The sequence below is a fragment of the Plecotus auritus genome (assembly GCF_963455305.1).
Source record: "Plecotus auritus genome assembly, chromosome: 12".
Classification (NCBI taxonomy): domain Eukaryota; kingdom Metazoa; phylum Chordata; class Mammalia; order Chiroptera; family Vespertilionidae; genus Plecotus; species Plecotus auritus.
The window spans coordinates 29,355,707-29,379,844 of record NC_137778.1 but is presented as its reverse complement, the minus strand read 5'-3'; the positions used below and the strand labels follow the sequence as shown (position 1 = coordinate 29,379,844).

The window sequence follows — 24,138 nt, the reverse complement described above, 5'->3', positions numbered from 1 at the left end:
TGAGAGAAACACATTGATTGGTTGCCTCCTGCAATCGCCCTGACCGAAGCTCTATCCACTAAGCCAAACCCACTAGGGCACTCTTTCTGTCCTAGTTCCCAGTAAAAATTCCAGAAACAGGAATTTGAGTTCCAGTTCCACTTTTTTATTTAAATAATCGAAGCAACAGCCTTGGCACAGCAGAGGGAAGCTGGGTTGGGGTGGCAGCGGTGTGGCCTGATTGGGCAGTGGGGTGTAGGCAGAGCAGTGACTGGGTCACAGTGGGTTCCCCGACCCCTAAATCAGGTTCAGCAGTCACAGCTGCGGGGTTGGGGCACTATACAGGAGACATCAAATAGTTATGTCTCACAAGTCCCAGAGACCTCAGGGAGAGGGGCTAAGTCAGCCCCCTCAGGTGGCAGGGCCAGGGCATCCGTCAGGGGTCACGGGGCCCGGAAGGCATTTTCAGCAGCCCCAGCGGCTGCATTGGCAGCTGCGGTTCGCACCGCAGGATTGGAGAAAACACCAGCCGCAAATTCTTGCTGGGCCTTCTGAAAGCTGGCACCTGTGCGGCGGTACAAGGAGTGGATCTGCAAGTAGAGGACAGAGATATCATAGCATATTCCAGCCACTGCTACTCTACTCCAGCCTAACACCGCCACCACCACTCCCCAGCCTGCTGCTCTAGATTTCCCTTCTTGGATCCCCTCCAACACACACATACACACACACACACAGACACACCACAAACACTCCCCCTACCCCAGAGGTCCATTAGCTCAGAACCCGCCCATCAGCCTGGCCCTCCCCAGTTCCTCCTGAATGTTCCACCCAGGCCCCTAAGGACACATGATCTCACTCTCCTGGCCCCACCTTCAACACAGCCCCTCACCCGCTTTAGCATCACAATTCCCAGCACAGCGATGCCAGTGAAGAACAGGGCAACCAGTAGCATGAGCACAGCAACAGCCGTGTTGGTCTTCAGCACCACCAGAGCGGAGATCCAGCCACTGGAAGGAGGGACAAGGATGTGGCAGTGAAGAGGGCCTGCCCATAGCTGGGTCTCTGTCTTCCCAACTTCTCCACGGTTTACATCGCAAACAAGCCCTATTCCCACCCTTCCCATCAACAGTCACGCCTATTAGTCTGGTGACTTTCTATGCACCACATTCCCAAACTACATCCACTCTCTTCATAGTTTAGACCAGCCGTGGGCAAACTACGGCCCATGGGCCAAATCCGGCCCGTTCGGCTGTTCTATCCGGCCCACGGAGCCGAAAGAGCGGAGGGTTCTCTTGCTCTCCCCTCCGCTCCTTTACTTTGAATTTATATTAGTTCACACAAACACTCCATCCATGCTTTTGTTCCGGCCCTCCGGTCCAGTTTAAGAACCCATTGTGGCCCTCGAGTCAAAAAGTTTGCCCACCCCTGGTTTAGACCCACTTTCTGAACTACTTCCCAGCTCTCCAAGCTCTCCAGACATCCTCACTCTAAATAGACTCTTCTGGCCCTGGCTGGATAGCTGTTGGTTAGAGCATCAAGGTTGCGAGTTCGATCCCCAGTCAGGACACATACAAGAACCAACCAATGAATGCATAAATATGTAGAACAACAAATCTCTCTCTCTAAAAGCCAATAAATTAAAATACAATAAAATAAATAGACCCTTTTGTTGAAGATTCTCCCTCTGCTCTTCAACTGTGATTACATATACCTCCAGGAAGCCTTCTCAGATTGACCTTCTTCTCCTCAACCTATGTCTGTCTAGAGTTCTGTCTGGGCTCTCCCTATCCTGGAACTATGTCCTGTCTCTCTCCGTAAACCAGCACCTCCCAAGGATAAAAACCACATTTCCTTTTGCTGAACAACTCCCACCCAGTACCCTGACTTGGTCTAGAGGACTGGGAGGAAGGGCTGAGGGTAGATAGCAGCCTCACAGACCTGAACCCCCAACCTGGGATGCCAATGGCCTGGAGGACAAAAAGCACATCCTGGGCGAAGAAAATGAAGAAGAAAACGAAGAAATTGAATGAACTATCGCTCCTGCAAGGAGAAAAAATGGGGAGAGTTGGAAAATTAGTGCTGGAGAAGCAGATAGTGGAGATCCATTCAAACTTCCCCATCACCCCAGCCCCCAACTTACCGGAAAGCCTTATACATGGGGCGGTACCAGCAGACGAAGGAGCAGGGAGTAAAAAGGATGATCCAGAGGATAGAGAGCCCAAAGCCTGCGCCATTGCTGGTCTCCACACAGAAGCTGGCAAGGCAGGCGAGGAAATTCAGGAGCAGAGCCAGAGTGCTGCCTAACAGATGGAGGGACAGGATGATGGCTCTTTCCGACCGCAATGAAAGCCCCTTCCCATGTAAGCCCACCCGATGACCCTCACCAAATGTGGCAGAGAGGGAAACGCAGATAACATCTGCCTTTACAGAATCCTCCACAGGGGAGACAGAACGAGCAAATCTCAATCATGTGTAATCAATCCCCTTTGGAAGGACAGTTAAAGGATTCAGAATACATTTATGCATGAGGACAAGGGAAGGTAAGCGGGCAAAAACACACATTTGCTAGAAGGCTGGAGAATAAGTTCTAAATTGTATAAAAGGACTAACCCAGGAAGATCCTAGAGAAATTAGTCTCAAACTCAAATATTAAAGAGAGGTAAAGTGTCTAGTTCTAGGTGAGTGGGCTCCAGGGCAGGAAAGATGTACAAGTTACTACTTGTACTCTTTCTCCAAATGGGCTTCTTACTACTCACACATCCAGAGATAGTACATGGTGGATACTGTCTTCTGGAATTCTTGTGGGATCTCCATGGAGATGTCCTGGAAAAAGCAGGGCTGAACTGGGCAAAAAGAAGGCAGAGGGGGCCAATTGTTCTGTCGAGCTGAAAGGCACAAAGAGAGCAGAAGTGAGGCAGAGACCAATGAAGGAATCCCTCCCGCTTCCACTCTAGGTCCTCTATCTCTAATTTGGGGTCCAAGGAGATGGAGAGAAATAAAAATAATGAGGATTACTATTTACAACTTTTAAGCACTGTGCCAAGCACTTTGTATAGATGATCTTGTTTAACTCCCACAACAATCCTGTCAAACAGGCACAAAAACTATTTTCATTTTACAAGCATGGAAACTGAGGCACTCAACATTAAGTAACTTGCCTAGGAGCTCACTATTATTGATAAGCGGTAGCGCCCAAATTCAAACTCACAATTTGGCTCTGGTGCCCAAGCTCATGGGTTTTTGCTCCTTAGAAACTGTCAGACCCCATCAAGGACCCACTTACTAGCTCTGCCCCCCAGGGCAGCATGCTGCAGCTCCCGCTCTCTCCGGTCCAACTCCTCTGCCTTCCTGTTGAGCTCCTCTTGCTTCTTTAGCAGCTCTGCTGTGGCTGCTGCAGCTGAAGCCTGCCGGGTACAAGCAGAGAGATTGGAGTCCCGGGCCCAGGGCTGGCCCGGCTTCCCAACCACCATCCACACACCTCCTTTACCTGGGTGCTGTAGGAACCATAGTTCTTGGGTTCTGTGGGGCTGAGCTTTCTCGAGGACTGCGAGGGAGCTGAGGGTGGCGGCAATGGAGCTGGAGCAGGGGCAGGAGGCTCATAGGTTGATGGTGGCTGTTGGGTTTAAAAAGACCTTACAGATCATCTGGTCCCTCATAACAGAGGCATCTAGAGTCAGCCTGAATACCTTTTGACCCAGAACTCATTACCTAGGTAGCAGCCCCTCCCACAGTTGTTAGAAAGCTAGTTTTTATGTTTGTCAGAGAACTCCTTTACAATCAGCAGCAGCCCTCATCACCCCTCACATCAAATTCCTTAGCCAGAACTCAAAGCACTCATCTACACCTACTTCCGTAACTTTTAAAAGCTATTCCCTGTCCCACTGAGACACATGTGTCTAGTTCTTGCCTTCTAATTGCACACCTAAGCAGTGTTTTCTCAACTCCAACCAGCTGCATACTTTATTTTTTTCAAAGAAGCCTCCTCAGACAGAGCCTTGGTTATGGCCCCGCCAGGCTCCAATTGGATGGATCATTAGCCCTGGTGTCTCCAGAAGAATAAAGCATCCCATAGTAGCCTGGCCACTCTGTCAGGGAGCTGAGGTCATGGTGCTTGCTTCTTCCTTTGCATGCAGAAAAGGCCCCTGTACCCCGACAGAGTGGGCTTATTGGCATACCCTCCCCTTCCTTGCAGTCCTGTGCTCTTCAGAATCTCACCTCTCGGGTCTCAAAAGGGTTGTAGACGTCAAGCGTGGCATACTGCGGGCTCGGTCGGTGCTGGATCACAGCTGGGTCCTGCGGGCAGAGACCAGAGGCTCAGCTGGCACCTGATAACTCACAGGGGCCTCTTCAAATTGCCTGTGGCTCCAAGGACTGCACCTAGGGGACCACGCTGTTGTCCCAACGTTTTCTCCAAATCTTTCACCCCTCACTGCCAGGACCAGTTTCTTACAGGGACAGGGCCCGCCCCCCAGGGTGCTCACTGGTCTGGAGTCACCGTCACCCTCACGTGGCGGCCCTTCCAAAGATCAAATGTCAAGAATGGGAATACAAGTTAACCCCATCCTCCAGAACCGGGAAGTCAATCCTGTTGCCCAAAGAGGCCGGCGCAAGTCACCTGAAAAGGGTTGTCAAGTTCGCCGGGCGCGGCGAAGGGGTTTCCACCGTCTGTGTTTTGAGCCATAGTTGCAACCACGGACTAGGCCGCCCCCTGCCCTCCACGCCCCTGGGGCGGCACTGGGGGCAGAAGCGACTCTCAGCGTTCCCACCGCTCCACTCCGTCCGCCCCGCTTCTGTGTGCACGGATTGGCTGTACCGACCGGAAGTCTCAAGGATCCCGTAGCAGTAGCGGGTTACGCCTGCGTCCTGGCTAAAGGAAAGGCCGGAAGTACCCCACGTGACAGCCCTAACCCAGTGGCTCTAACAAGTACCACCCCTTAACCCACGTGACGCAGCCCCACCAACGAACTACACCCCCCAGGAGGCTTTGCGTGATAATCCTGCTCAGTCCGTCTCCCGAGATGTATGATGGGAGTCTTTCCCCGGTGGTGGGAGCCTCTCACAAGCCCAGTTGAGCAAGTTTTTAACCTGGTTTCTGGCTGGACGGTGGGGGTCCAGTCTAATAGCTCTAGTAGTTGGACCCCCTTCGCAACTCTCATTATTCCTGATCAAATAAGTGCCACTTTATAATCCCTCTCCATTCTAATGTGCAAGAAATGTTATCACTCATCATTACCCTTCCCTGAAACAAACCAGATAAACTGGTCGCCTGATTAATTTTAGAAGGTAAGATGAGACTCCCTGCTTACCCAAACTCAGAAAGGTTGCCAATCTTCTCATCCCTCCACCCCAGCATCGCCAAACCTCAAACTCTGGGGATGGAGGTCAGATGAAGCACTTCATTTTATTTCACAAAGACTATACAAAATTCTTTATAAAATATGGGCTGGATGCCACCTGGTTACCTCATTCTGCCCCCATCCAACTCAACTGTCAAGGGGCAAGTGAGGTTGGGAAGAGTGTAGAATGGAATAGCATTATGTACAAGGCAGGGTACAAGCTCTTTCATATTTACACTATTTCACATATTCACAGGTATATAGGGAGCCAGGAGGAAGGAGTGGGCTCCGGTTCTGTCCTCTTGTATAAAAAAGCACCAGTGTCCTGGACTGGACACCCACTGCTGCTAGAGATGCAGGGGGGCCCAGGGTCTGATCGTCACCGACTGATATCCCGACTGGAGTCCCACAACTTGGCACTGAGTGGTTCAGCCCGGAGGCGGGTGAAGAAAGGATGCTGAAGAGCTTCACCCAAGGTCAGACGCTTAGCAGGTTCATACTCTAGCATGCTTTCAATCAGATCGAAGAGCTGGTGGTGTTCCTCTGCCTCTGAGGTCAGATACCGCTGGTGGTGGAGGGCAGGAAAAAGGTGAAGTACGATGCCTTACAAACCCTGCCTTCTACAAGGCCCTAGCTTCAGGCTTGGAAGACCAAGGCTCTGCTTACAACCATTATGAATACTACCTTCACACGACCACATTGTGACCGACTCTGATATTACAGCTTAACCTACCTTCGCACTAGGTACTGCTTCATACTCTGAAAGTTCTACTTGTATATTCTTGTCAACTTCGTAAATCTTCTTTCTTTAGCTCCACATTAAAATTTAAGCTCTTCAAAGGTAATTTATTCTTTTTTTTTTTTTTTGACCCAAGGAATCCAGGACATTGCTTTGATCTCTAATTGACTCAAGAAGGACATGGCTGTCTAACCTCCTTCCCTCCAAAAAACCACTCCCTCTTATCTCTCTTCAATTAACCAAAAATGTCTTCAGTATTCCTCCCCTTCTTTCCCAACTCTGTGCTTGTGAAATGCTTTCCAGAGGCTAAACACCTTAAGAAAGAGGTGACCTCTGGGTGGTGGGCACTGCTGATCCCCAGCCTGGCTCACCCGCAGTGGTTTGCAGTTTTCTCGAACGTAGCGCCCAGCTGATGTGTTCTCATCCCAATCCAGGCGACCCCGATAAAAATATTTCTGCTTCCTAGAGGGGAAGGGGAGGTTGAGGAATCAGGAGGTTCCTCTTACTGTGGGATAATTCCCTTATTCCCCCATCTGAGTAGCTGGGGGAGGGAAGGTGTCAAAGAAAAAAGAAAATGTGATATTGACCATTTGTTGAGAGAAAAGGAAAAGGGTTAAGTCCCTCCCACTCAAAGTTCACCTTGTTTTTCGGGTCATCCGGGAAGGGATTGGACCCAAAATCCTTTCCATCATGGCTAGATGCTCTCTGTTGTCATGGGTCTAGGAAAGGAAGCCAGAACTGAGCATGGGACTGGGAAGGGGATGCTGAGGACCAGCTGCCAGGAAAATAAGCAATGTGGACGAATAAGCAGGCAGGTCCTCAGCAGACAGGGAAATCGGGGATGAGAGTACCAGGTGGTCATATAATTACTTACTTGGAAGAGGGTGAAGCCAACATAGTACTCAAAGATGATGCAGCCTATGCTCCACACATCACAAGGCTGTGACCAGCCCAACTCTGGGTAGGAATTGGAGGGAAAAGGTGTTATGAGGTTTAGGGGGTGCCACCCTCACCACCACACCTGCTTACACACTGGACATCCTTGTCCTTCCCCCTTACCAAGGATGACCTCTGGTGCTCGGTAGTGGCGAGTGGAGACAATAGTACTATGGTGTTCATGGTCAAAGGTGGCACTGCCAAAGTCCACCACCCGCACAGCTGTGCTCTTCACGCTTCGCTCATCTCGCTTCTAGGAACCAAGCAGGAAAAGAATGAGCCTCTGCACTACAGCCTGAGATGCCATTACTACCCTCTGAAGTGGTTCTGAGCACTGAAAAAGTAACTTTGACCTGCTTCTCTGCCCCCCACCACACGCCAATCTCTTGCTTACATCCTCCCCATATCTAGCAGAGTACTTTAGGAGTTGAGGAGGAAGAGGATTAAGGAATAATTATGGGAATAGCACGCAAGTCTCTGTGCATCTGAAGGCTATAACCAAGTGACTGGTGTTTTTATGAAAATATATAACATGTTGCAAAGAGAGGGAGAGTTTCCTTTGGAGATCTCCATGAACTCTAGAGTTACGCAGGGAACTGAGCTTTCTTTACAAAGAAGAGAAAGAGGTCCAGAGCAAGAACCTTAAAAGCATTTCCACTAGATTGGAAAGCTATCTGAGGTTCTTTTTCCAAATTCTCTTCCAACTGAAGTCTTCTTAAATCTCTCCCTTTCAATCTCTTCTGGTACTCTGGTTTTACTCAGTCAAGAGCCAGACCAAGAGAAAATGTGGGAGCAAGAAGTAAAAGGAGGCCATAAAGGGTTAAGAGAAAGGCAAACTGACATAGCTGCCTGCCCTCATCGGCCAAGGGGGAAACCCTATCCATCTTACCTTCTCAAGATTGTAAGTGAGCTCGTAGTCTGAATTCACAAACAAAATATTTTCAGGCTTGAGGTCCGTATGTGTCAGCTTGTTATCGTGGAGGACTGCAGGGGAAAAGGCCAGGTCACGGTTGGTCCTGGCAGCCAGGGCTAACTGGCACCAGCTAACCCTAGGCTTGGTCACCTAGCTCCAAACTGGTAAGGAGGCAGGTTCAGAGTTCCTAGGTTGCTTTCTGTTTTACAACCAAATGAAATGCCTGGTCTAAGATGCTCTATGCTTATTAACGTAAGATATGTAAATAATTCTCAATTGAAGCGTAAGGATAGTTTTCTATAGCTTGTATTTTTGTACTGGTTCTGACATATGTATATCAACTCTGCAAAACTGTATTGTTACGAACACTCAAGAGGAACTATGTACTAGTCTGGATTCCCTACTCGGCTCCTTGGCTGCGCTACTCTCTGCTTCCACCTGCTTGGCTGGGAATGAAGAGCATCTCAGATTAGACACATGTAAACCTCTAGCTTGAGTCAACCCTTTGTCTTTGTGCTTGCTGCCTGACTTACACTTCCCACGGAAAAGAGGTATTTAAGTGCTTTGATTTCAAAGGCTTTGTCTTCCAGCTCCTGCTTGGTTAGATGTGGAGTAAGCCAACCAGTGATGGTGAGGACATCAGTCAAGGAGTTAAGTCAGAAGAGGAGATGTCAACATGACAGTGAATAATAGAAGTGCAGATAATCAAGTTGACTGTTTAGGGGCTTCACCAGTGCACAACTGAGATAGAAGAGGTCCAATGGAGGCAGGGGCTGTCCCAGAGTCCACCTCGGCCCACCCCACTCACACTTGACAGCCTGGCACAGCTGGAAGGCCATGTGGCGCACTTGGTGGATGGGGTAGGGCAGGTAGTTGTTGTCTTTGAGGAAATCGAAGGTGCTAAGGCCCAGAAGCTCAAAGGAGATACACATGTGGCCATGGTAGTCAAACCAGTCAAACATCTGGACACAGAGGCTGGGAAGAGAGATGGGGAAGGGGAATGTCTGATGAGCTCCCATCTGCTCACCACCCCTCCAGCAAGGTGGGACTGCATAGCTGTTGATTCCACACACTTGCATTACCAACAAAATTCAGTTCCTTTAGGAAATGGTCTTTCTGGTGGACTCAAGAAGAGAGGTACTACCTGGCAAGATTCAAATCGTTTTCAAAAATTATACATAGTTAAAAAAATTCTAGTTGCTGAAGTGTTGTTGAGTGCCAGGCTCTCGTGTTGACCTTGAATTGTCAAACTGTCACTCCTAAATCCAGACCCCACCTCCCATTCCTGAAATTCACTATTAGCCACCATTGGGCCCATGTTTATACCTATTATCTTTTTATGTGTTCACTTAACACCCTTATTACATATTTGGCTTATAGAACGTGTGTGAACAGAAATATTACATATAAATGTTGGTGGCCTCATCAGCATAGTTCTAAGTATTAAAAGCTCAATTAACTTTTTTGACAAAATGTTAATTCTCAGTCTCGGGGTCATTTCCAGGGCAGATCCCTAGAGAGGCCACCCTGGGCTGGAGACAAACTGCAGAGCAATTTAACTGCCCTGAAAACAAGGGACGTGAATTAGAGACTATCACAGACCCTCCCTTCCTACTCTAATGTTCTACTACTCTAAGATGATGAACAAAAGATGAATGGATGAGAAGGTCTAGGACTCCCCTGCCTGCCTAACCTAGGTTGGGGAGGTTTTCCTGCATGGGGTGGAGCCTCTCAGACTCCCCTCATACTCCTTTGCTTGCTTACTTCTTGTTGTCAGGGTCCTTCTCATTGATTTTCTCCAGGACATTGATTTCAAGTCGAGCAGCTTCCTTGTACTTTTCCACATTCTTTATGATCTTCAAGGCAACTCGAGCCCCGCCCCTGTAGGTTGGCAGAAAAGGCTTTTGCTGGGTTCTTGAGAACATCTCAAATTGAATGGGGCTGTCGGGGCATAAAGAACTCCTACCTTTTGCTCATCAGTACTTAGGCCCCAGATAACCCTCACTACCTCTTTATGCCTAGCAGGTATGGGGGTAGGGTGGCTGACAATTACCTGCGATGGTCGACACATTGTACAACTCTGCCAAAGGTCCCCTCTCCCAACGTGCTTACAATTTCATCTGAAATGAAAAAGAGCAGGGTCGGGGAGAGGGAGGGAGAGAAGGTGGGGAATGAGCTGAGTTGGAAGGAAAAAGGGACAGCAATCTGGGGTGAAATGAAGGATGGGGGAACAGATACAGATGGTCACAGGGGAAGAAAACCCCTGTGTGATTCCCACCACCTTTAACCCAGGGGCCATGAGAGCTGGGAGTGGACAGCAGAGGTCAATTCTCAACAGCAACTCAAACCACCCAGATAAACAACACCACTGAGAAAAGGCAAAAGAGACTGTGACTTGGGTTGGCTTGGGACGTTAGAATGGCTATGGGACCATTACAGGCTATAGGATTGTTACGATTTGGCTTGTACATCGCTCTTGTAGCCAGTCCCCGACGTGGTAGATGAGGTGGCCCTCAGCGTCGTCCTCTACACTCTTGGCTCTCCGGCTGCTGTGCTGCTGTCGGGGGGCGGGGGGGGTCGGAGCAAGCCAGGTGTCGGAGCGGGGGCCGGAGGGAGGCGGGGTGGGTGGTGGAGGGGCCACCGGTCACAGGCGCCCAGCCAGGGGGGACAGACGATGATGGGGGACAGTGGAAGGGAACACGTCAGATGCAGTAAGGCGGATCGGGGTGAGAAGAGAGAGCGGCGCATAACCCCAAGTCCCAAACCCAAAACGGGAACAAGGAGAGGCACGGGCAGAGCAGAGAAGTGGTGTCGTTGTGCCAATGTCACCCACAACCCCATGCTCTACACAATGCCCTTCCAGGCCGGCACCAATCTCCCCTTTCCCCCACCCAAGCCCACCTACTGAGGGGGCCATGGAGCCCAGGGCTTGGGGGAGAAAGGCAGTTCACAAGCAAGGTCCCCATTAAAGAGTGCAGGCCTCTGGGGCAGAGAAGCTGCTCCCTGCACAGCAAGGCCAGCATGCCAGAGAGGGCACTGGGGCTCACAGATGCTCTGTGCCCATGCACCTCTAAAGCAGATTCTGGGGCCCTCCGCGAGTCGAAGAGCTTCCAAGAGAGACGGACTCAGTGCCCACCTCAGTGTTCATGCCCCACGAATCAGCTGAGAACAAGGATACTTCTCACTTACCAGGTCCCAGAGGGCTGAAGGGGAGAGGAAGGGCCTGGGCTGGCACTCACCGAAGATGAGCGGCTGAATGTCCGACTGCGCCGCCTCCGCCGTCTGTGCTTCCTTCGGCTGCTGCGCTGGCTGCGGTAACTGCTGTTCTCCCGATGATACTCGTAGGAATGCCGGTAGTCCGTGTCATAGTAGGCATCTCCCCGATCCCTGCTATAGTCATTGCGTCTGTAGCTGCCACAGTATCGCCGGTCATACGCTCTCCGGTCAGAGGAACGGTCATCATAGCTGCTATTGGACAATAAACACCCATTAGGTGCATCTGTTCAGGCCACATTCCTTGCCACACCCGTGACAAGGTCCTCCCTCAGTGAGGAAAGAGTACTGCTGGAAAAATGGCTCTCAGACACCGATCAAGTCTCTGAGAGGACTGAGGACCAGAGGATTGAAGTAACTAAGTGCAGAGGAGGAATCACCACCTGCATGTCACCAAGACATCTCAAAAGACATCTGTAGAACCACATCCTCTGGGGCCATCTCCTTCCCTCCAGTGATTTAATGGAACAAAGCCATAAGCCTTTCCTACATCCAGCTTTGCTCCAAACTAACCCTAACCCATCCCTCCACCGAATACGCCGCTAAGTTATTAAAACCAGGCAAACCTAACTCTGTCTTGTCTATTAGCTCACTAGCTACTTCCAGCCCCTAGTCTTCTGCATTTGCTTTCCCTTCATCTGGGACACTTCACCCTTATATTTCAGATGAGTTTAGATGTCACACACTCTGGGAAATTTTCCTTGAACTACACATCCTGTCCTAGTCCAACCAAACCTGCTAGGTGCTTCCTCAGCCCTTTCCTGCATACTGCCTCTATGGTAACACTCTTGATATCACAGTGCAAATGCCTTATTTTGTCATCCATTTTGAGCATCACCTTCACCCAGGTGCTCAGCATGTAACCAATAAATCTTTGTTAAATGAATGAATGAGGCAGTGATCTTGAGTACAAGGTCTCACCTCCGGGAACGAACATGATAGCTGTCTTCCCGTCGATGCCTTCGTGTCCGGTCACTGCTACTTGACCAGGATCGGCTTCTTCGTCTCTTATGCTTTCGGCTTCGATAGTGTTCATGGTAACTCCCCCGGCTGCCTCGTTCTGAGGAGTGGTACCTTCGGGGATGAGGCATCTGGAAGAGAAGGCAAAGCAGAAATAGTGGGGAAGTCCCCTTCAAGGCCTGGATGTTGCAGAGGTGCCTAGCTGCTTTCTTCTCTTTGATTTCTATCTCTTTTGACCACCCACTGTGCTTAAAACTCCTCAATGGAGTGTAACAGTAGTCACTTACTAACTCTGGTTGAAAACTCTAGGAAGCCTTCCCTAACTCTCTCAATCCCTTAAATACGCCCCCCTCGGCACACTGCTCTCCTCAGATTTCCCACAAACGTGGTTCCATGAAGACCTTCAGGTCTGGGCCACAGCTCATTACAGGTGAGATGGTGTAACTGATGGGAGGCTGCCAGAGTTCCTCCTGGGCTGAGAGCGAAGATAGATCTGTGTCCTGCTGAGTTCCTCACAACTCAGCGGACTAAAGCTTTAGTATACTCTTATCGTGATAAATGTTGACAGTTATTCAGTGTCGACCATCTGTGTTCTGAGGGCAGGAAGCCCATTTGCCAGGTCTCTACATACAGCAATGTATACGAAATATAAACAAGTTCTGGGGACCTGGTCTAGCTCCTTGAACTGCCTTAACTCCTGCACCTCTGGCCAAACACCCCTTGAGAGGTTTTAATACAGGAGGCCCCAAGCTGCAGTCAGCTTCCCATCTAGCTTCTCCCCTTTTTGCTTAGGAAGTACAGAATAACTGTTTTTTGATTAACATCAGCACTACTTGTCTAAGAGCCAGTTCCCTTCCAGTTATTAGAACTGGAATGGCATGGTGCACAAATCCTTTTTTCCTTCAGGGAAAGAATCAGAAATCACGGTCACCATCCAGGAAGATGAGGCTAGGAGGGCATAATGAAATGAAATAGGCCTAAGGGCAGAAGTCTTGGTGCGGGGGAAGGATTAGGTGTGAAAAGGCCAATGACTCCAAAATCTGGCTCCCACCGGAGGCTCTCTCTGCCCCGTCTTCAGATTCAGAAGGGGGATAGTTAATTCGTTCCTGGCTTAACAGGGCTCATAGAGAGCCAAGAAGATACAAGCGCAGTATACTTCCAGGTAACCCAACATTGCTCAGCCACGCAAATGTCACCCCACCACACGGAGCCTGCCACCAAAGTTCCTCCCAGGCCTCTCCAACAAAGCATCCCCAGCCTACAACCTTCATCAACTTCTACAGCTTTATTTTCCTTTCTCACTCAGATGATCCAGAACTAATTTCTGGAGTCAAAGGCTTTCCGTATCCTCCAAGTGACACGGTGGTGTCTTTCCTGTCTCCAGCCTTGGTGCAACTCTGACATCTCGCCTCGGGAACCACTCCCATCCCCGCTCCATCACCTTCTCCTACTTGGGTCGTTCCCAAGTTTCCTACAGGTCTTCCAGATGCACCTCCGGCAGGCTGCCTTCCACCTCCACTCTGTGTGCCTCACCTCAGCCACTTCGCACGTCTTGACCCTCTTCCTCCCCTCACCTCGCCCCGGTCCCTCGCCCCCAATACACCCCTACCCGGCCCGCCCCGCGGTCGCCATCTTCCCGCGCGGCCCCGCGGCCCGCCAGCCCGCGCGCTCACCGTTCTGGCGGCGAGGCCCGTGCGCTTGTCCCACAGGAAGTCCGTGATGGCGGCAGCACTGCGGCCGGGAGTCCCGGCACCCCCGCGGCGACGAAGTGCGGCTCCACCCCCCAACCCGAGACCCTGGGACCTCCCGCCTGGTTCCCGGGCTCTGCTCCAGTCCCGCCCGCCCCGGCTCCGTCCCCGCCCCGAGGATCCGCTGGGGGGCCGCTCGCACCGCCCCCGCCCGGGGCCCGGTCCCAGCTGGGTCTCCGGCTCTGGCCTCTCCGATCCGCCGCTGCCACCGGGAGCGAGCACGTACGCACGCACGTTCGGCGTCGCTTCCCAGTTACCCCCGGGCTCCGCCCCCAGGGCCGCGCACGCCACCGCGCTCTCGTCCAGCTCGCGGGCGGCCGCCAGCCCAAGAGGAGGACGCGCCGAGGGCCGAGGTCGCTGGGCTCCACCGGGCCAGCTCCTCTCCGCGTCGCGTCCTTCCCTATCCCTCCTCCATCCTTTGCCCCTTTTAGGAGACCTCGCTGACTTAGTTAGGTTTGGAGATTTAAAAGAAAGGGCTGTTATTTAGGGAGTGTCGCCGCTCCGCAAACCTTTTTAGGCTTGGTGGTGAGATCTGCTTCTCCAACATAGCCTGAAAATATCCAGTTCTTAAAGCAGCTCGGCTACCTAACCCCAGCAAAGAGAGACACCCCCCACCACCACCACCTTTTGTCCTAAACACAAACTATGCACGTGTGGATTCAGCCAGTCGGGAGCATGGCTGTGAGGGAAAGGTTTGAGCAATGCAGGGATGGAGAATCGGGTGCCGAAAAAGGCGCAATCACTTTGGACCTGTATATTATGTACTTACACATAATATGAGGAGTGTACGTTTACTGAATTGAAAAGAGGAAAGAGAAGGAGACCTTGAGACAAACTGGGCAGTTACAGACGCTATAGAAGGAATTGAGAAATAGAAAGGGAAGTGAAAAAGAACCTGAGGATAACTACATTAAAGTCGGAATGTCAGAGGGGAGCTGGGATGGAGGACTGTCAGATGGAGATTAGATCTCCAGAAATGGTTTAGGAAAAGTTCCCTAAAATAGAAGAGGAAGGGTAATGAGGGGCTAAGAAGACAGAATGGCAAATTCACTTCCTCCTCCAAGAACACTTTCCCAGATCATCGTTCATTCAACAAGCATTTACTGCGTGTCCACTATGTGTCCAGCACGGTGCCAGATTCTTCAGAGCTTCACAGTCTAATGGGAGAAAAAGACCTGTAAAGAGATCATGGCAGCCTTGTGACAAGAATGGTTATAGAACAGTGGTGCCCCGGACACTGTTGGAAAGTTCTAGACTAGACCCGAACTGGAGAAAGGAGATTTGGAAATGTGTCTCTAGGTTTCCTAGAGGAGATGAGATCTGAACCAACTCTTGCATCCTCAGCATCCATTCAGTGATGGGCAGAGTCGCATTTGGTGAAGGTTGGCAGAAAAAAAATCAGAAAGTTAAATACCAGGGTGAGCAGTGGGGAGAACAGAAGAAAGGAATATGCCTAGAGAGTGCTGAGAGAAAGAAAGTGGAATACAGGAAGTTCATGAGCAAGAGTGGGGAAGACGAATATCAAAAGCCATTCCCCACCTCTTCCATTGGTCCCCAATTCCTCGCCCTCCTCGGTCTCAACAGCTACAACTCCCGTCCGGTTTTCCCGCCACTTGCAGGCGGCTCCACCTCCCTGGCGCTCAGTGAATAAAAGCCCAACTCTAGGCCACGCCCTCTCCGTGGCTCCGGCTGCGTTTTCCGTTTTCCCTTCTCCTCCTACACTTGAAGGACCGCCCCTATTCGCTAAGCCACGCCCATCTCGGAGTCCCTCCGGGATACCGGCACTATTGGCTCCGCCCCCTCCGGGGACGGCTCTCGGACGGCCCCGCCCACGCCTGCCCTGCCCAGCTTTCTCGCGGACCTCGCCAGGGGGCGCAGCGCACCCGGCCCGCCGCTGGCGGGAGAGTGTCCCCCACACCCCTTCTGCCCCGGGCGACGGCAATTCCCAGCCCACTACGCCTCTGCTCGGAGCCTGCGGGGCTGCGCTGGCCCGACTCCGGAAGGGGCCAGGGGGTCCCCAATGGCCGCGGCAGGGTCTTGGAGACCAAGTGTGTAAGCCGTGGGGCGCCATGGAGGCGGAGCCGCGGCCGACGACAGGGCCCGGGGACCGGGCGACCCCTGGGCTGGAGGCGACGCCTCCAGCTGCCCCGGCGCCTGCGACCGCCACCTCGGGTCAGATCCCCGGGTCCACGTTCGGACCCGAGCCCAAGAGGAGGCAGTTCGGGACGCTGCTTCAGCCCACGGTCAACAAGTTCTCCCTTCGCGTGTTCGGCAGCCACAAAGCTGTGGAAATGGAGCAAGAGCGGGTCAAGTCCGCGGGGGCCTGGATCATCCACCCCTACAGCGACTTCCGGTACTGGGGGCCCGGCAGGAGGGCGGGGGACCCAGATCCCATTTCCACTGCGGAGATACGGGGATTGGACCCGCCCCACTCTCCACGGTCATTTCATTTCCAGCCCAGGGATCCCCGGGTGGGGCGAGAGAGTCACTTCCACCAACCTAGCCTGGAATTCTCAGTGACTTCTCAGGTTGGGGCCGCCGGAAGAGAAGCAGACACGAGAGACCTGGATTTCCCGTTTCAGGACCCCAGCGCCCCACCTGGACCACATGGACTACTGGAGTTAGGGATCCTTGCCTCCTCCAGTACTGCTTGCTGGTGATCTGGGAAATTATGTCATATTCCAAGACTCAGGGTCAGCCTGAGAGAAAAACCAAGCTCCGCTATCTTTCCCCCGCCCCCCACTCCCACCCCCAGCACCTGCTTAGTTCGGCAGGGCAGGCTACCAGGGAAAATGGGGATTCTAGGGGGTTGGTGGCGGCTGGGGGGTGGGTGGGGGGGTTCTGACAGCAGTCCGGGTAGCTGTCCCTGGTGCTGAAGGCGGGATGCGGCGGAGCAGGGGTGGGACTCACAGCGTCTGAGGCTGCAACACAAGGGCAAGGCTACCACCAGAGAGAAAGGACGAAGGGTGGGGCGGAGCCATTTCGTAGTCCCCATCTGGCTGTACCTTTACATCAAGGGCGCTAGGGGAGGAGAGCTGCCCTGTCCTTGATGGAAATGAAGGACAGCGGTTGGATGAGGTGAGGATGTGTGCAAAACAAACCTAACCTAGGGAGTGAGATGAGTTGAAGGGATGAGGTGTGCATCAGGAGTCTGGAAACACAATTGGAGATTTGGACATCATCTTGAATGCACATTCATATACATTCCCTAAATGTTCCTTTCTCCCATTGTTTCTTCTACTCCCATCTCCTTTACTACCTCATTCCCACCCACCATGCACCTTTCCTATTTCCTAGACTCTCGATTCCAATAATTACAGGCTGTTGTTGTTCCGTGTGATTAAGCCCCTAGTTTGCTAGATCTGTGGATCTCCCTCCCTTCCCTCATTTCACCCTCAAATGTATCCCCAGAAGCCGTGTCTCCCCCTTATTATTGTGCTTCTCTGTCCTCTCTACTGTATCACCTGTGAGGCAGGCAGTGAGGTTGCTCTATGGCTAGGAAAACCCTCTTTCTCTCTCCTCTCCCACTTCATGGTATAGGATTTCTCTTGTGGCCCAGGAGGGAGAGGAAGAGGATTTGTTGTTGATGGACCGAAGGTTCGCAGGTTCAGTTGGATTCCTGTCAAAGGCACATACCTCAGTTGCAGGCTCCCTATCCCCGCATGTGTGGGAGGCAACCAATTGATGTGTCTCTCTGTCTCTCTCTGTCCATTCTCTCTAAAAACTCAATGGAAAAAATATCCTTGGGTGAGGATTAAATAAATAAATAAAATTTTTTGGGGTGTGAGAGTCATTTATATTGCAGAAAGTGGCTGCAGTTGGATGAGTCCACTGTTGTATAGCATTACAGGGCATAACTATATTCTATTTTTCTACTGATGGACATCCAGGTTGTTTCCAAACTTAAAGCTGATTATATATATATATATATATATATATATATATATATATTCTCAAGTGTCTATATGGTATTGCTGGGAATGCAAATATTTGATTTTACTAGATAATGGCAAACTATTTTCCTAAATGGTGGTCCCAATCTACACTCCCATGAGCTGTAAATAGTTATCCCTTTTTCCGTATCCTTGTCCACCCTTGGCCGGGTCAGATTATCTGCTGTTAACCTAGATGGCTGATGAAATATCATTGTGGTCCTACTCCCTATCCCACCCCCACCTTAGGTTTTACTGGGACCTGATCATGCTCCTGCTGATGGTGGGGAACCTCATTGTGCTGCCCGTGGGCATCACCTTCTTCAAGGAGGAGAACTCCCCGCCTTGGATCGTCTTCAATGTCCTCTCTGACACTTTTTTCTTGCTGGATCTGGCGCTCAACTTCCGCACGGGCATCGTGGTAGAGGAAGGCGCTGAGATCCTGCTGGCTCCGCAGGCCATCCGCACACGCTACCTGCGCACCTGGTTCCTGGTTGACCTCATCTCCTCTATCCCTGTGGATTACATCTTCCTGGTGGTGGAGTTGGAGCCACGACTGGACGCTGAGGTCTACAAAACAGCGCGGGCCCTACGCATCGTGCGCTTCACCAAGATCCTCAGCCTCCTGCGGCTGCTCCGCCTCTCCCGCCTCATCCGCTACATACACCAGTGGGAGGAGGTGGGGCGGGGAGGTGGGCAGGGGGGTCACAGACTTCTCCAAGACAGTGCTGTGGGGGGGACTCCTGGTGACTTTATGGGGTGGGCAGATGTGTGGAGCTTCCGAGGTTGGCTATCTCTAAACTTGGTGAGGGAAAAGCAGGATCAGAATGGGGGTTCAGGGGATGGGGTCCCGAGATGAGGATGGTGGTACAGCTGCCAGACAAATACCTGCGAGTTATTTGGACTCTGGGAGGAAGATGTGGGAGGAGAGCTAGTAATGACAGGGTGGGAAGAGGCTGGAGTGTCAGCTTCAGGGCAGCAGAATTTAGTGGTTCATTCAGAGTGTGGACTGTGCAATCTCATTGCCAGAGGTCAGATAACAAGTTTTACTATTGACTATAGATGAGGCTTGGTTTTCTCTCCTATAAAATGAGAATGTTAAATATATTTATGCGTGATAAGGTTATAGGATTAAAGAGTTAACACCTGTAAAGCACTTAGAATGGTGCTGGCACGTAGTACATTCTTAGCAAATTACCTGTTATTATTGGAGAGAGAGGGGGCTGCTGGAATTAATTCTTATACACATGCCCTGGTGACATTACACTATGAAGTGCCCTCTCTCCTCTTTTCCAGGCTACACCGAGGTAGCTTGTGCAGCACACCTCTGCTGTGGCACTGTGTGATTCTGGGCACATGATTGGCAGCAGTTTTCCTATCTATAAGATGAGAGTAGTAACACAGCCTATTTTGTATTAGCTAGATCTGTGTGCTGTAAAGCTCTGTACAAATAATGACCACATTTTTTTTAAATTCATGGGGCTGGGGCTAGAGAGAGAAGTTCAAAGAGAGAATTTGCAAGGCTGGGGATGGAGGAGACGGTCAGGAAGGGTTCCAGTCCACAGTGGCCCCTCCTCGGAATCCTCAGATCTTTCACATGACCTATGACCTGGCCAGTGCTGTGGTTCGCATCTTCAACCTCATCGGGATGATGCTGCTGCTCTGTCATTGGGACGGCTGTCTGCAGTTCCTGGTCCCCATGCTGCAGGACTTTCCTCCCGACTGCTGGGTCTTCATCAACCACATGGTGGTGAGATCTCCCCACGGCTCTCCTCTCCTGGGCGTTCTAAGGGCTCTTGTGTCTGAGTAGTGGGATGACCACAGGGGGCAAGAGATGTTGGAGAGATGACCAAGAGAGAAGGCAGGAGTGAGGAGGGGGGGAAGTGAGATGAGGCGGGCAGAGACCCAGAGGAAATGTTTGTGTGTTGGAGGGAGAAGACAGGGAAGGAAACATAGACAGAAACTGAAGTCCCTAAACTGCAAAAGAGGCCCCTTCTACCTCGGGGCTCCCCAGGACCAAACTTAAGTGCCTCCTAAGAGACAGATATGAAATTAATGGGGTAGGCAGAAGGACTGAAAGAGAGAGAAAAGGGGTCAGGAGGAGAATGAGGCTCTGAGAGCCCTCTGCCCACCTGTGCAATACTTTGTTCTCCAGAACCACTCGTGGGGCCGCCAGTATTCCCATGCCCTGTTCAAGGCCATGAGCCACATGCTGTGCATTGGCTATGGGCAGCAGGCACCAGTAGGCATGCCTGATGTCTGGCTCACCATGCTCAGCATGATTGTGGGCGCCACCTGCTATGCTATGTTCATTGGCCACGCCACCGCCCTCATCCAATCCCTGGATTCCTCCCGGCGTCAGTACCAGGAGAAGGTCAGCAGGGACAGGAGAAGGAAGGGGTGGGCATGAAGGGGTGCTGGAGGCTGGGTAGCTGAACTGGAGGCCCGTTTTGACACATACTCCTGTGGTTCTCTGTGTCCATGTCCATGTGTCTCATGCCCCTGTGTGTACCTTTTCCTTGTTTGCACCTATACCCCGTCCTTGGACGCCTCACCTGCCGGTGTCTGATTCTCCTATGACTGTGCTTTGTGTCCTCCCTGTATCCACCATTATCCATATGACCTTCTGTGGCCTTATGTATCCCCTTCTATCTCCTTGCTTCACTTCCCTGGATTTGGTCCATGTTTGTGACCTTCCTTCACACACACCTGCCTCCACTGTTCTGGCCCCACGTCTGTCGCTTCCCTCTTTCCTGCTGGCCATGGGCTGGCCCTCCAGTACAAGCAGGTGGAGCAGTACATGTCCTTCCACAAGCTGCCAGCTGACACGCGGCAGCGCATCCATGAGTACTATGAGCACCGCTACCAGGGCAAGATGTTTGATGAGGAGAACATCCTCGGCGAGCTGAGCGAGCCACTTCGGGAGGTAGGACTGGGCACAGCCCTGGAAGGGGCTCTTCAAGGACCTGGGCTTCGAGGATGGCATCTGGGGTAAGGGCTATTGGTTAGCAGAGGGCCCCATGGGAAGCCAGGCCTTTGGGGGGGTGCGCTCAGGGGCGAAGGTCTTTCTTGAAGTTCACATGGGGGTGAAGTGTACATGGGGAGGGAGAGCAGGGATCTTTGTTTGGGAGGATGGTCCTTTGAGGGCTCATGGGAGAGCTCTGAGGGCAGGAGCTTAGGGATGGCCCCAGGCCCACGGAAGCATCCTCATTCTTGCAGATCATGACCCAGGGGTGGGGCCTTTGGAGACAGATGAGCGGGATGGGGGCACCTTGGGACAGGGGGCACAGAGTGCCTGACAGGCCCCTCCCCTTCCAGGAGATCATTAACTTCACCTGCAGGGGCCTGGTGGCCCACATGCCGCTGTTCACCCACGCGGACCCCAGCTTCGTCACAGCGGTGCTCACCAAGCTGCGCTTCGAGGTCTTCCAGCCGGGGGACCTCGTGGTGCGTGAGGGCTCCGTGGGCAGGAAGATGTACTTCATCCAGCATGGGCTGCTCAGTGTGCTGGCACGTGGCGCCCAGGACACCCGCCTCACTGATGGATCCTACTTTGGGGGTCAGCAGGCCTCCGGGAGGGTGAGGGTAGTAGAGCAGAGAATGGAGGGCACCTGCTCCCCTGGATCCGAGTCCCTGCCTGGCCATGCTGCAGAATCACAGAGTCCAGCCCCTCCCCAGCCGGCCTACTTAGTCAAAATCTCTGGGCCTGGAACTCTGTATTTTTAAGAAGCTTTTGAAGAGATTCTGATGCAATGCCAGGTTGAACATTTCGAGGCCTTTTAGAACCCATAATTGGTGAGATCTGAGGATCCTCTGAGATGAGGGACAGCGAGGAAAAAGCAGTGCTGTCCCAGAGGCTTCTCTTGGTGGCTCCCTGCAGGTGTGCCCCAGGGGCCCAGCCTGTGGCAGTGCAGGTAGTTCTGCCAGCTGGTGCCCACAGTGACTTAAAGCTCATATAACCTCTCAGTCTGCAAACCACCCTCCAGCATTTCTAGCGTGTTGCCCTTTGCCCTTTGGCACTGTTCCTCTCTGCCTGGGCTCTCCTTGGTGTTCATATAAAGTAGTGGAGGGGGTAAGAATTTAAGTGGAGTGGAATAACTACAGGTGGGGGCCAGCAAGACCTGCCTGATTGTCAGCTTTAGTTTGGAGAGAGTGAGGACAATAATTGTGTAGGTGTGAAGAGTGACAGTGCTTGGAGCATGTAGGGACCCGGGGGTGGGTGAGCAAGCATTAGTTTCTCCCATCTGGGAGGAGCCTGAGGCAGCTGGGTCAGCTGCTGCAGGCCCATGAGAATGAGTTCTGGGGACTGGTTCTGAAGACCCCCTCCCACATTCGCAGAGATCTGTCTGCTGACTCGGGGCCGGCGCACAGCCAGCGTGCGGGCTGACACCTACTGCCGCCTCTACTCACTCAGCGTGGACCATTTCAATGCTGTGCTCGAGGAGTTCCCCATGATGCGCCGGGCCTTTGAGACCGTGGCCATGGATCGGCTGTGCCGCATTGGTGAGGCCTGTCCACCGAGTCTTCTCTCGGTCCACCCTGGGCCCTTACCCATCTGCATAGTAAGAAGCCCCATTGTCCCAGGGCCCAGCCTTTAGTGCTCCAGTGTCACACCCCAAACCCCCCCCTCCTGTCCCAGAAAATGCCCCCATAGGCCTTTCAACACTGTGGCTCACTGTCCTGGTCACTCAGCATCTCCTGCCCTCGGAGATAGTGCCCTAAGTTCCCATCCCGGGACCTCCTTCCTGAGTCCCTGACCCTCATCATCTCTGATTCATACTCTCATCGCTTGACCCTTCTCTCCACTCTGACATTCAACCTTTATCTTGGATTCCGTCCCTATCCTTCACTCCTCTCTCTGGGACAACCTCTAGGTAAGAATTCTGTACTGCGGCGGAAACGCTCCGAGCCAAGTCCGGGCAGCAGTGGGGGCATCATGGAGCAGCACTTGGTGCAACATGACAGGGACATGGCTCGGGGCGTTCAAGGCCTGGCCCCGGGCACAGGAGCTCGGCTCAGCGGAAAACCAGTGCTGTGGGAGCCACTGGTGCATGCGCCTCTGCAGGCAGCCGCCGTGACCTCCAGTGTGGCCATTGCCCTGACTCACCAGCGGCAACCCCTGCTCCTCTCCCCCGACTCTCCAGCCACCCTCCTTGCTCGCTCATCAGGCTCCCCAGCCTCCCCGCTGGTGCCTATTCGAGCTGGCCCTCTGCTGGCCCGGGGGCCATGGGCATCCACCTCCCGCCTGCCTGCCCCACCTGCCCGAACCCTCCAAACCAGCCTATCTCAGGCTGGGCGCTCCCAGGTGTCCCTGCTGGGCCCTCCCCCAGGAGGAGGTGGACGTCGACTAGGACCTTGGGGTCGCCCACTCTCAGCATCCCAACCCTCCCTGCCTCAGCGGGCAGCAGGTGATGGCTCTCCTGGGCGGAAGGGCTCAGGAAGTGAACGCCTGGCCCCCTCAGGGCTCCTGGCCAAGCCTCCAGGGATAGTCCAGCTCCCCAGGCCACCAGTGCCTGAGCCAGCCACCCCTAGGGGCCCCCAGCTCTCTGCCAACATGTGAAACCCCTAGGTAAGCTCTCAGGTGCAGTAGTGAGTACCTGAGGGCAGACACCTCTTGGGGAAGGCCAAGAGGACCTGAAACATTGCCCTATGGGAATATCTCCCCTTACTGCCAAAAAGATAGTTTCTGTCCTCAGCTCAGGCACCCTGCAGCCTCCTAATCCATTTGCCCATTCATCAAACGTACTGAGCGCCTACCATGTTCACGGCACTGTGTCTCCACTGCCAAGTAGAAGTGACTCCAAGCCCTCGGCAAAGGTATCCCCCCAGCCATGGTCCTGCCAGGTGCAGGCCCAGACCCATGATCCCACCTTATTAAGCACAAGTACTTGCCACTGCCATCACTGCCAAGGAACCAGATGTCTGTTTCTCTGTCCATGACCCTGCAGGGCCTGCCTGGAGGGGTTATCTTCCTGTCCTCCTAGCATAGCTGGCCTCATGCTGTCAACAGATGTTTAGGGTCACCAGTGTGGGCATCCACCTTCACTGCCAGGTGCAGGACCTCCCTATCTACACCCCCTGGGTGGGAACACGTCTCCTGCCAAGTTCCCTGCACCGTCTCTGGTAGAACTGTCTCTTTGTAAACGGGGAGCCACGCCCTCCCTGTGTCCCTGCCCCACTGGTGTCCCCCTTGAAGCTAAGGGATGTTCAGCACCTCCTTATTTAGTGTACCAGCCTAGATCCCCCAGGTGAGGGGGAAGTGGCTGAATCCTTAGGTGGCACTTTTTCTTTCCTTCTTCCCTTATTTATTCAATTATTT

General features: G+C 52.6%; 2 protein-coding genes across 9 annotated transcripts; one reads left to right on the top strand and one right to left on the bottom strand.

The window, feature by feature from the left end:
• Positions 1-125: 125 nt before the first annotated feature.
• Positions 126-14,094, bottom strand: LOC308237737 (dual specificity protein kinase CLK2). Of its 7 annotated transcripts, XM_080648791.1 has the most exons (20): positions 13,813-14,091; positions 12,101-12,270; positions 11,146-11,374; positions 10,376-10,463; positions 9,960-10,026; positions 9,671-9,787; positions 8,715-8,881; positions 7,883-7,977; positions 7,117-7,246; positions 6,932-7,014; positions 6,697-6,776; positions 6,429-6,519; positions 4,198-4,275; positions 3,470-3,595; positions 3,266-3,386; positions 2,739-2,867; positions 2,123-2,282; positions 1,921-2,022; positions 872-989; positions 126-569 (listed from the first exon to the last, which is right to left on the bottom strand). In XM_080648791.1, the coding sequence occupies exons 2-20, from the start codon at positions 12,268-12,270 to the stop codon at positions 423-425; spliced, it is 2,298 nt and encodes a 765-aa protein (XP_080504917.1). In that variant the 5' UTR covers positions 13,813-14,091; the 3' UTR covers positions 126-422. The 7 variants fall into 7 exon arrangements, with proteins under 7 accessions (XP_080504917.1, XP_080504915.1, XP_080504911.1 ...); XM_080648785.1 differs by lacking the exons at positions 126-569; positions 872-989; positions 1,921-2,022; ... (3 more) ...; positions 3,470-3,595; positions 4,198-4,275 and adding an exon at positions 5,360-5,883 and having other exon boundaries at positions 13,813-14,094; XM_080648786.1 differs by lacking the exons at positions 126-569; positions 872-989; positions 1,921-2,022; ... (3 more) ...; positions 3,470-3,595; positions 4,198-4,275 and adding an exon at positions 5,360-5,883 and having other exon boundaries at positions 10,376-10,460.
• A 1,782-nt stretch (positions 14,095-15,876) lies between these two features.
• HCN3 (hyperpolarization activated cyclic nucleotide gated potassium channel 3) lies at positions 15,877-23,381 on the top strand. 2 transcript variants are annotated; one of them, XM_080648678.1, is made up of 8 exons: positions 15,877-16,240; positions 18,069-18,498; positions 19,408-19,569; positions 19,975-20,193; positions 20,599-20,745; positions 21,138-21,378; positions 22,158-22,322; positions 22,694-23,381. In XM_080648678.1, the coding sequence occupies exons 1-8, from the start codon at positions 15,957-15,959 to the stop codon at positions 23,377-23,379; spliced, it is 2,334 nt and encodes a 777-aa protein (XP_080504804.1). In that variant the 5' UTR covers positions 15,877-15,956; the 3' UTR covers positions 23,380-23,381. The 2 variants fall into 2 exon arrangements, with proteins under 2 accessions (XP_080504804.1, XP_080504803.1); XM_080648677.1 differs by having other exon boundaries at positions 15,877-16,543.
• The last annotated feature ends 757 nt before the right edge of the window (positions 23,382-24,138 follow it).